The sequence below is a fragment of the Amblyomma americanum genome, chromosome 8 (genome assembly GCF_052857255.1).
Source record: "Amblyomma americanum isolate KBUSLIRL-KWMA chromosome 8, ASM5285725v1, whole genome shotgun sequence".
NCBI lineage: Eukaryota > Metazoa > Arthropoda > Arachnida > Ixodida > Ixodidae > Amblyomma > Amblyomma americanum.
The window spans coordinates 34,897,280-34,909,296 of record NC_135504.1 but is presented as its reverse complement, the minus strand read 5'-3'; the positions used below and the strand labels follow the sequence as shown (position 1 = coordinate 34,909,296).

General features: G+C 46.8%; 1 protein-coding gene across 1 annotated transcript; it reads left to right on the top strand.

Annotated features, from left to right (window-relative positions):
* The first annotated feature begins 350 nt into the window (after positions 1-350).
* Positions 351-11,604, top strand: LOC144102297 (uncharacterized). The gene is made up of 5 exons (XM_077635601.1): positions 351-578; positions 1,451-1,602; positions 5,365-5,429; positions 8,595-8,672; positions 11,151-11,604. Exons 1-5 carry the CDS (start codon positions 459-461, stop codon positions 11,285-11,287), a joined length of 552 nt encoding a protein of 183 aa, XP_077491727.1. The 5' UTR covers positions 351-458; the 3' UTR covers positions 11,288-11,604.
* The last annotated feature ends 413 nt before the right edge of the window (positions 11,605-12,017 follow it).

Sequence of the window (12,017 nt, the reverse complement as noted above, 5' to 3'; positions counted from 1 at the left end):
GCCGTTGAGCCGAAATCTCGTTTCCGCATCCACGGAAGTGTGACAGCATGATAATTTACAAAGAGCTCGAATAGCATTCCCTGAAACGAGGGAGCAAAAGCAATCACGAAAGCGTTTCACGTTGCTGTCAGTCAGTCCGCATCCAATTTACCGCGCGCCGTAAAAGTTGCAAGAGACCAGAGAATTGGTTACCACCCAATCACTTAGTCAAGGTGCTCGACCAATTGGAGAACGTCCGCGCGCAACCATAATTCTAGGGGGCTTTGTAAATACCGACAGGCCCAGCTGTGCTTGACGGTTTTGACTGTGACTACATTTTTATTTGCGTGCGCGCGCATGTGCCGCGGTTGCAGAGCAGATCTGTGAGTGTTGCAGCACCTGCGAAGAAGTGCAGCGTCTCATTGCACTGAGCAACGAGCTCACTGCTTCAGAGCACAGGCCCCCGGGAAGCCATCGTCATGCACTGTCTTTCCATGCTTGTCTTTGTCGCCCTAGCGACCTCTTCATTAATGGAGGCCAAGTTGAGCCCTCCTGGAGGACCCCGGAAGTTGCACTACGACGTGACGGACAGCTTCACGGTGCAGTACACGTGAATACTCATGAATTTCGGTAAAATGCAGTCTGGCATCCCGATTGTCGGTAACTCTGGACTGTCTAAACTTTGTCACCCTCAGCGTCACGGATGCTTGCTATCATTGTACTCTGTCGCTGTTCTGAACCGCCGCACCTACGTCCGCTATCGTTTCAGTCACCAATATGGCCGCTGGGTCGGTGGAGGAATCTACACTCTAAAAAGAAAGGAGTAATAAGGAAGTATCCTCCAGTGCATTCCCTTTTGTAAAAAGGAGTGCCCTAAAGGACAGCCATATTGCCTTTTTACTTCCATATAAGCGTATTCGTGTTTAGAGTGTACAGCTTGATCAGATGATTTCGTGCTACAGCGTTTGCTTCTGAGGTTTATAAAGGGGCATCTAGAACACCCTTGCGGTTCAGACTGTGATCTGTAAAGAGAGGATTGTATTCTTTTGTCACCCTCAAAGATCTGCATAGCTTCTTGGGCGCCGTAGAGCATCCTTGCACGGCTCAAAGCTGCAGGTGAAGAGGTCTTAAATATTTGTATTTCCGAAGGCTGTAGATGTATCCAAACTACACGACGCTGTCACCTCCTGCTTACAACCTTCAGACTCAGGGATGGAGGCTGGCACAAGTCACAAAGGTGGCTCATCTGCGTCTATTTCTCAGTCGAAGCCTATGTCTGAGGTAAAGCACCTGCCCATAAAGCCCTTAGACTTCATCTTGAATTTTTGTTTAGAAGAGCATGATACCTTGCAGGCACTAGAAAGTAGTATCAAGTAAGGTGACGCTTCTGCTCTTCTGAGACTAGACATTCTCACGAAATTACGAAGCTTTATATGCAAGCTGAGTACTTCTGCCTTTTTTTTTGCTACAGACGTCGGAGCGTCCTCCGTTGACTGTAGCAATTTGGGACCCGGCCGAAGAAGCCCTGCTTAAGTGCGTGGCAGCGAACCGAACGGAGATCGACCCCGTGGCACGGACTGCCACGTTCGTGCTGCTTTTTCCAGAAACTGAGACATCGCCCAAGTATGAATGCCTCTCATCAGAGATCTCAAGTCTTAGACGTCTTAGCCGGGCTGTTCGCAATGGCCTAATGAGAACTGTATTTTTACCACCACACTCGCAAAGCCACCGGCCCGTGGTTCAACCCTCAGGAATGTCCCATTTATGCTCCTTCCCTTACAAAAATGGTTTATAGACAGTCTTTAGGCTTCTTATAGACTCTATTGTCTTCCTATAAATTTATTTTTGTCAATTAATAGTCTATAGAATGTCTATAGACAATAGACACTAAAAGTGTTTATGGCCATACACACTAAAGTGTATGACCATAAATATATAAATTGCCTATAGATTGCCTAAAGGATTTGAATCGCCTATAGACTGTTCTTTAGGGTTTCTCTATAGACTGTGTATAGACTTTATAGACAGAAGTCTATGGGCAAAAATTTTTTTGTAAGGGTTGCGGACCGCGCATGGCCCGCGCGCGGAAAAAGGCCGCAGAAATGTCTAATCAGGTTGTCACGACTCTTCAGATATAGCACCTCTCCTGGTTGTGATAAGTGGATTATCCATTCCCATGGTCATTCGCAATGCTACGTTCACCAGCATCACGGCGAGAAACCTGACGAAGTGGAAGTGGTACGTCGCGTGACTGCTGGTCCGCGGACCAGTGGTCCGTCGTGTGAGTCACCGAGATCATGCAATTAATTGAAGAGGAGAAAAAAAGCTCTGTTTCAAGGATTCATTTAAACTATGATGGCGAAATATTTGAATGCGAACGAATTGTCAGATAGAAAGCAGTACAACTGTGTGTCTGCAAGAATGTGTACGTTATTTTTTCTTGCTCAGGATTTCAGCAACCGGTTCTAGGACTAATGTCTCAACAGTAGAAAATTAGGACATGAGTGGTGTCAATCACTAGTGAGGACGGTCCTGCACAGTAGAATAGCGTATGAAGGAAGAAACTTGGCTAGTCGGTAGTGGTCGCATGAATTTGTAATCCGCGGCGCTTTAGAAAAACACAAACATCAAAACAAGACGCATGTAGTTGGGACGAACGCTAGTCATCAACTCTCGTTTATCTTAACAGAAACTATGCATTCACCACAGTTTAATACACTGGCGGCTTAAGCATTCAGTCAGACACGAGCCGTATCCATTCCACGTGTAAGCTAGGAGATATCCATCGGTTACATGTAGAGCTGCAGATGAAGCACTGAAACATTTCGTTTTTCCCGTGCTATGTAGAGGGCTTCAAAGCTGTATTTCATATATTGAATTTTCACTGTGGCTTAGAATGGTGTTTTCCGGAATTCATGCTTACGCTATTGGCTACGACCCTGTTTGCAGTCATCATGCATAGGGCCGCCTGTCGATACGGATTATACTGCCGAACAACGCTATATGAGCCGCACATTCAGCCTTCAGTCTGTTGTGTGTCGCCTCACCCGAGGTGAGCTAAAAGTCTACGACCTCGGCTTCGGCTCAACCACCAGGATCCTCTTTTCTCCGGGCACAGCGAAATGTCAAGTACGGATAGAAACTGGCGGGCCAAGCCCCTACGTGCTCAGGAGCTCGTGGTGTCGCAACTCGCCAACATATGCCGGCTACAGATGCCCCTGCGAGGTATATGCAACTTGCGTCCCCCGCGTCGCTCTCTACAATAGGGTCCAACAAAACGGCACCTGCACCTTCGGTTCGCTTAGCACTGCCTTCACGCCACATTTTGTCTCCATTTTCATCAGATGGTAGGGCGCACTGCGCCCATATGGCATACCCACCCACCCACTTACCCACCCACTTTGTTTATTAGGTTATGCATGGTTTTGTCGCCACCCAGTTCTCACTTCCTTAAGCGCCCCTTCAGCCACTTTTCAGTTCCGGAACATTCCGTTTGCTGGCTGTATCAGCCGAGGACAAAGAAGGGAATTCCTAATCCTGAACGTGCCCATTGCCAACTCGTAAAAAAGAAGCATTTGCAAGAATGCCATTATCGCTGCTCTCAGTAAGTATTGCCAGAATTGTGTTGCCGAAAGCATGGCGTTGAAAACGCCGGGTATCTAAAGGAAACTTTATTATCGGTTGCTAAAAAGATACCTAAAAAAGTGACCGCCAGACGTCGACAGAACCGTGACAAACATGATGGACGAACATGACGCGTGGTTATGACTGACGTACCCAATATGTGGTAACGTCAAAGAAAAATTACACGATTGCACTTAAGGTTAAAAGAGTAGAAAACTGAGCTAGTTGGTTCATTCTTCTTGGTGGGAACAGCCGAAAAAAACCAAAACGCAGACACAGAAAGGAACACACAGAACGTAGACGAGGCTGACTGTCAACTAAACTTTTTATTGGAAAATCCGCGCTTTTTGTTTCCTTGTCAAAAAGATCTTGCTTTTATCTCCCGTGGGGTTCGTTCAAGAAGGAAATTTCTTTTCTTGATAGAGAGATGGATGGTGTGCTGACGCACCGCTGTCCTGTTTCCCGTATCGCCAATGCCTCAAGGATCTCACGTGTCAATTTGTCTGCAATCTCACGTGACATGCATACCGCACTGTGTGATTGAATGCTTACGCAACTACTGTTTTGGACTGTGGTATACACACTGTTTCTGTCAAATACAAGATGTAAATGTCTCCTGTGAGTGTGCTCACAGGAGTGAGCCAGTGAGTGTGCTCAGACAGGGACGAGAATGGCGACGCAGTGACGGCTTCCTGCTTTCATTCAACTGCATGTCCAAGCTTGCGAATTTGTGTTCGCGTGAGGAAATGACGAAAGTGTTGTAATAATTAACTGGTCAGTTCTTTTGCAGCGAACACGCAGTTTTCGCACGAAGAAATAAGAAGCCACGCTGCAGTCATTAAAGCTCTTTTTCTTGCGCATTTTCATGTGTATGTTAGAGCGCTTAAAGTAATGCATGGGAAGAGATTGAACAGATGCGATTGGTTCGCATTATTTTGCAGTGACTGTAGACATAACCAGTTGGCAGCACATCTTTCGCTAACTGTAAATCTTAAAAGATTGGAAATTTCTGGAATAAAAATTTAAACTTTAGGTCACTGAATAAGTATAAAGTAATGTAAGCTCGAACCTATTAATAAAATTTTTCTCATGCTTTTTTTTTCAAAGGCAAGCTTTTCTCAAAACCTGGACTATTTTTTTGTAATGTCAACGGGTTTGATTGTAGAAGCAGTAGGGTTTTTGAAATAAACAGTTTCTGTTAACAAACATACTGCACAGATAAGTATGAATGGGCTTTAATCATTGTACATGAGTGTTGTTGATTGTTTGCCGTTTCTTTTTTGTTTCGTTCTTTATTAGCGCAACCGCAGCTTTCTATTGGATGCATCACCTATGTTTATCATTGTGGCGGTAAAAATAAATTACCTGTGTCTTTTCCGCTGGTATATTTTTGTTCCGTTAAGAAGGTTTGGAATGATTTCGCAAAGTAATTTTTCGTTTATTTAGTTTTTAATCAGGCGTGCCCTTTATATTTACATCCCTCACAACTGACACATGTGTGTTGTCACTAAATATAATTTTTCCCTCCTTGTCTAACAATATCACAGTATGCTAAAAGCAGACAAACATAAATGAAATACGTAATCCGACCGCGTAATTGTTCAGGCAAGGGCAGGCAGCTTGTATGCTGTTCAGGGCATTAAAGGGCATCATAAATATTCAATTATTATCACTCAGTATATAGATAACAATAAATAATGTTTTGTTCTAAACGTAAATTTGGTTAGGCTTTTATAATAATGTGTTTTTCTTTCTATGCAGGCGCGAAGTTCTGTTTTATATGAAAACGGGAGAAGACGGAAAGTTCACCTTCACTTTAGCCGGCGGTATGTTTCTACGACTCACGACGCTGTTGTGAAAGCGAACTCACAGGTTCTCTTCGGGCATTTGTTGGTTTCTGCAGCCGAATATTTTGGTGCAAGCAGAGCCGCAAATGACGATATTAGGGCACCCTTTGACGCTTAAAAAATTCGTCTTGCAGAAAGCAAGGATTCAGCAAGGTCGCAATCTATTTGCAGAGTGGAAGACTTCAGGTTCACAGTGACGTCCCTATCTCTTTGATTATGAAAATTGCGAAACACCTCTGAGTACTCCCAGTTTTCGCGTCTAACAAATACTGATCGGATCGAATCGACGAGGTCTACTGAGTGTCATTTCACCTTTGACAATCACATTAACTGGTCCTGACCGCAAGAAAAACCATGTCATGGCAGTCATAGCTTTCGTAATATCAATAGAGGTTTTGGTGGTAACAGCCGATGCGTGAGCAAGAGCAGCAGTAATAGCGTAGGACATATTGTTACGTGGCGGCCAGCCGAAGAAGGAGTCACGATGATCGATGGCAATGAGACGATTTAATGGCTGCTGGCCTAGCGCGAGCGCTCCTGCCCGCGCCACTGCACAGTTCGTCGTGTTCTTCGTCACAATATAAACCGTGTTTACATGAACCCGATAGCATCGGGCCGAGTCGGGGGTCCGGTTGAGCGACGTCACCCCAGCTCGACGACTGCGTGTTTACATGAAGTCGATTTTGGCGAGTTCAAACTGATTCAACTGCAGCGACACCAAGCATGTAGGAGCCCAATGCGAGCGTGCAGTGGCAGCCTCCATGATCGCGGCACGCAACCGCTGTCTCGGAGGCGCGACGGCACAAGCGAAAAACAGGTACGTGTTTATCCTCTCCCCTCCCACTAACCCGACACTTCGCCTCAACAGCGTTTACAAGCATGTCGGGGCAGGGTCGAATGAGTCAATCTACCCTTTCGGCGGAGTTAATTGACTGGACCTGACCCCTCGACTCTCGACCCGATTCGGCGCCCGTTTGCATGATCCCAGTAACCGGTCTTCAACCCGACAGCTCGACTCGACCCGCCTATGTCGAGTTCATGTGAACGCCGCTCCAGTGGATAAAGCAGTAACAGCTGTAGTAATGGCAGAAAATCGTTGTAGTGTTAATAGCAGTAGCAGTGGTAGTACCCGTTGGAAAAGTTCTAGCTCTAGTGGTAGCAGCAGCAATAATAATGGTATTTTTTTACAATGCCTCCCTAAGGAGGAACAATTTCGGTGAGGGAAAGCGCGAAAGGCTGGGAGCTGAGAGGGGAGTTGCAGCGCCGGTGCGCTCAGCGGTCACACCAGGGAGAGCATGAGGAGAAACGCGTTAGAAACTGGGAGGGGAGGCGAGGGTCTATATTCTTGATTCTACCGGAGCAGCGCTCATATGCAGCACAGCTCTCGCCACGTTCAGCGCATTACATGGTGTAGCGTTAACGTTGTCTATTACTTACACCACGTAAAGGGCCTGTACCTCATGAGGGGAAAAAAGAGACGCGATAAATAAGGAAGCAGAAGAAAAACAGCAGAAAAGGTAAAAAGATCAGCCCCGCAAAATGTATGCATATCTGCCCCACACATATATAGTAACTCGCATTGTGAAACCATATGGTGTCAATGGGCGGTCACTCACGACGCCCACGCAGTATTCTCTGCAAAAACTGTGTCTGCACGCAAACTATCTCTGCAAAAATTAGGCTTGCCGGAGCTAATGAGGAGTCGGAATTCGGAATAGAATCAGAGTTACAGTCGATTGTTGGGCAAAAGGTGACGGAATCAGAATAACAATAGAATCTGAATTGGAATGAATTAGCGAGTGAACGCAGATTTCTATCGCATTCCTTGTGCATAATCCGTCTGATCGCGCCTCAGTTTTATGTCGCCTCCACCCAAATATGAGCATAACGACCGGGAGTGAACCCGTCACCTTGGGTTCAGCAGCTGAAAGCCACGTCACTGAGGCACCGCAGCAAGGTCCTAGACTTTAGGCCTAGGCACAAGATCCCGTGGACGCGCTTTCAAGTTGCTCCCGCGAACGCCTCAACGCCTCAAGCGCCTAACGCGCTTCAGGTTTTAGTAATTCGCCAACAGAGCGATAATTAATGGCCTGTATGAGCAATAACCTCTTTCATGGTGCTGTTCGGCCACAACCAAAGAAAAATTTGGCTGGGGTTTGACCCGGCTGAAGCTAGTTTACAGAACGGAAGCTCAATTTACCATCGTCAGACATGGTTTGCTGTAGTTTTTGTTTATTACCATCGGATGAACGGCGAATCACATGGCTCAGCGCAGTTGTGAAGGCGAGCCAACGCCATCGGCTCCGCGCGCCGCAGCTGCGCCGAGGCGTGGCGAGTCACGTGGCATGACGTCGCAGCCGCACCCCCTCTCTCTCCGCCACTTGAAGGTCCTTCTTCGGAGCGACATGACCTTGAGGTTTTGCATGGGAGGAGTAGAGCTCGCGCTCTAAAAAACACAAAAAATACTCACGCCAGAGAAAATATAAAATACTACTAGCACTATGAGCCGTAGACATCATCACCACCAAATTTTGTTGTGCGCACTCAAATAACCGTTCTACCAATTTTAAGGCGAAAGCTTTACTGGCCGCGAACTTGCGAATTCGCCGTGGCGGTGCTCCGAGGAGGCACATGACGTCACAACGTGCGCCTCGCCGCGAAAAAGACGTGCGCCAAGTCTCCGCCAGTGGAGTCAGAGTGCGCTGAAGCCGCCGAACGCGTCGCTGGTCAAGCGCAGTTTGAGTATAGAAGGTCTCGCTTTGACCGACGTGACGTCGCCGTGCAGCGCGCGTGCGCTCGTAACGCGGTTGTATAAGCGCGCCTTAACAGAGCCTGCGCTTAACCGCTAACCAACGTATTCCGTGGCGGCGTCTATGGGAGCCACTGAGGCCCCTCGCAAACTCACTGAATAATAAAAGAACGAAAAAAACCTGTGCGGAGCCTCGGAATCGAGCCAGGGTCTTTGGAGTTCGAGGCGGAGGCGCTACCACTCCGCCACCACGGCTCAAGCTTTAACCATGAATAAAGGCGCATCTAGTGAATGCACTCTTCCGATGCAGAAGTCGCGTCGCTTTCGCTACGTATACCCTGGCCTAACAGAGCTAGGTCATCAGCAATTTTTGTAATGCCATTCCATTCTTGCAGATACCACGGTTTGGGAGGGCGAATACTACTACACGGAGGCTAACTGCGTCGTGCTGGGCCTAGAATATAAAGGACAGCGTAAGTCATTCAAAGCTAAGTACGGCGCCGACAGATGTGAGCAATGTTCGAGAGCGTTCATTTCAGCGAACAGCCGAGAATCTGAAAAGAAATGTTTAAAATTTTTCATTCATGTTCAACACGTATCTATTTTGACATTTTTAAATCTCATTGAGGTTGCTGATTCTACAGCAGAACGTCAGTCCCAGTAACATATGCCCGGCTTCTTGTACATCGAACTGTCTTGGCAGTAATCTTCAATTTATGAGAAATGAATCTCCCGTTGAAGAATACTTATCAGGATTTACATCAGTACAGATACATTAAATGTTAGAAGTGCAATGTTCACAAGTTCAAAATTCCACATGCAAGCACCAAATCACTTGGACTCCTGGGCACGAGGGGCTCGAGGGAAACGAGGCCGCGGACAGTCTAGCTCGAAGATATACTAACCGAACGACTAACCTCCCCGACCTCACCCCTCTCCCCTCTGCCGCGCCGTAAGGGAAGTGATAAAGGTGGGACTAAGAGAAGAAAGAGGTGCCTTAGTGGAGTGCTCCGGAATAATTTCGACCACTTGGGGATCCTTAACGTGCACTGACATCGCACAGAACACGGCCGCCTTTTGCGTTTCACCGCCGTCGAAACGCAGCGCCGCGGTCGGGTTCGAACCCGGGTACTCCGGATCAGTAGCCGAGCGCCCTAACTGAGCCACCGCGGTGGTTCGAACCCGACCGCGGCGGCTCGTTTCGATGGAGGCGAAACGCAAAAGGCGCCCGTGTGCTGTGCGATGTCAGTGCACGTTGAGGATCCACAGGTGGTCGAAATTATTCCGGAGCCCTCCACTACGGCACCTCTTTCTTCCTTTCTTCTCTCAGTCCCTCCTTTCTCCCTTCCCTTACGGCGCGGCACGGTTCGGGTGTCCACCGAGATACGTGAGGCAGTCACTGCACCATTTCCTTTCCTGACAAACCAGCTTTCATTTTTTTTTTCATTTCAGTGTGTTTCGAACGCCTCACGTGAGACAGTTACTGCACCATTTCCTTTCCTGAAAAACCAGTTTTAATTTTTGATTTCAGTCTGCGTTTTGAAAGCCTCACGTCGGGCGGCACTCCCGTATTTGTTTTTCACGAAGATGGTGCCGGTGACGTTGGTAATAGCGCCCGCGCTCGGACGGCCACCATCTTTTTCTTCTCGGAGTATTTAGATTTATTAGATCTATTCCCCTCCTACTATTCCACTGCACTTATAACGGTCCTTAAACATATAATAAAGTACGCTTTCTTTAGCCCTCTTCTTTTTTGTCATTCGTGTTTCCGTCTGCTCTAAGGACTATGTTGATGAAAAGCCAACAAGGCCAGGCAAGCATGACTTTTAATCCCGTGGGCGCTCAGACGGTTCAGATGGAACCGCACGATGACGATAGCCGAAGCAAGAAGTTTGTACTTTCCTTCACAGTTTAGACGTTGTTCACGGATAAAATGATTAACAGCGACGCCTCAAATCCGCTTTACTGACGGCCGCAGCAACCAATATTACGCGATAGCGTAAGGTGCACTCGTTATGCTGAGAACACGGCAGCGTCCTAGGTCAGTCGGAAAAAATCCCAGCAGTTCCAAACGAACCTAACGAATTGGGGAGAGTCCAAATGAAACCAGAATTGGTGAGGAGGTTCTACTAATTGGCGTATTACAGAATATAGAAGAAATTCAATAAAAAAAACAGCCAGCATTGGGGGCCGAGCCCCGACCATCTGCGTGCCAGATGGGCACGACTCATAGGCCACGAAAGCTTTTTTTTTTCTTCATTGCATCGAAATCAAACCCGCAAAACTACCATATGCTTTGCGTACACGCATACTATTCCGCGAAGGCCTTTTTTTAAACGCAGTATTTATTACAGCGAAGCAATGTTCGATGTGCATGTACTATGTACTACTGGGGACAAAAGTTTCCGGAGCACGAGTTGTAGCAAAAACGTTTATTGTAACTGCACCTCGTTACCCAGTCGCCTGATATTGTATGAAGGCATAAAAGGCCCTAAATGCTCCTTACTCCTTTCACAATATACGGCGACTGGGTAGCAAGGTTGAGCTACAATGAACATCTTTCCTAGAACTCGCGCCATGGAAACTTTTGTCCCCAGTAGTACAAAGAATGAAGAAAACGATCGAAAATCATCACAGTGCATAAAACTACACACCTAAACAACCAAGTAGGAGAAAAGACGCAACACAGGGCATATCCCTACATCATATTACTGCACACCTAAGCAACGACGCCCTAGAAAAAGGGCAATGAAGAGCACAGCACTATAGGAGTGGTTGACCCTCCGGTTTAACCTCGGTCTTCTTGATTTCGTCTAGGATGTCATTAACACGCCGATTGTTCCATGACAGTTTTCCTCTATGATTTTGATGACACGATTTCCTTTGATGATTGTTTCTGACTATTGTTTTATCTCCTGTATCTTACACATATTTTGCACCATTCTTCATAGAATGCATCCTCTGGGTCGACAGAAAATTTAAAGACGCGGTGCCTCAAAGTTGCATCGACCATTTCGTGGATACCTGTGGCGTCGAGGATCCCCCGCACCGCAGAGACGTCTGCTTCGATGGGGAGGGAGACTACTAGCCATCCAAGAACTGGCTCGCCACCAATGGACAAGAGTGGACAACCTTGTCTATGCTTGTGGGACTCAGCCGTGTAACGCTTTCCGAACGTTAATAATCACGGTTGCTTTCGATGGTTTGTAAACGACTGATCTTGGTTCAGACGTTGTTATTATGTTATCCCGAGAAATTCTGAAGGTCGTTACTAAACTGTGCAAATGAGTCGGATAACTTTGATCTGATGTTGGCCCGACAGAAAATGGTCCATGTTGTCATGTTCCACGTAAGTATAGTGACACGTTCAGAGAACGGTCATTGAATAAGCACTGCTTTTTCTCTACGTGGCTCCTTGGACATGGTAGCACTTTTACTTTCGCCTTTGTCAAGAGCGGTCGGTTTAAGCGTCTCTCAAGATTTGAATCGTCATCGGCAGTCAAGTCTTCATCCTCACTGGTATTGAAAACACTTAAAAAGCGTGATACGAAACGGCGGAACACATTTAAATGGTCTAGAGGACATAGTAAAGTTGACTAGAATAAATGAATTACTGTCTTGTTGAGGCAAGGAGGAAACTTTAAAACACACTTTCATAAGCATGAAAAGACCAGAAGATTAATTGCAGGCTTCGCTGCTACCGGTTGTTTTCAAAAGTAAACATCAATGACGTAGAGACCAATATTTTGGAAGAGGATCTCTGATTCTATTGGCTCAGCTGCCATTGACTGCCAGCATGGCCATGATGAGCTCTTTCT

Coding starts and splice junctions, on each gene's coding strand:
- LOC144102297 (XM_077635601.1), top strand. CDS start 459: ATGCACTGTCTTTCCATGCTTGTCTTTGTCGCCCTAGCGACCTCTTCA. Junction 5,430..8,594: donor CACCTTCACTTTAGCCGGCG/GTATGTTTCTAC, acceptor CCATTCTTGCAG/ATACCACGGTTTGGGAGGGC. Junction 8,673..11,150: donor CCTAGAATATAAAGGACAGC/GTAAGTCATTCA, acceptor CATTCTTCATAG/AATGCATCCTCTGGGTCGAC.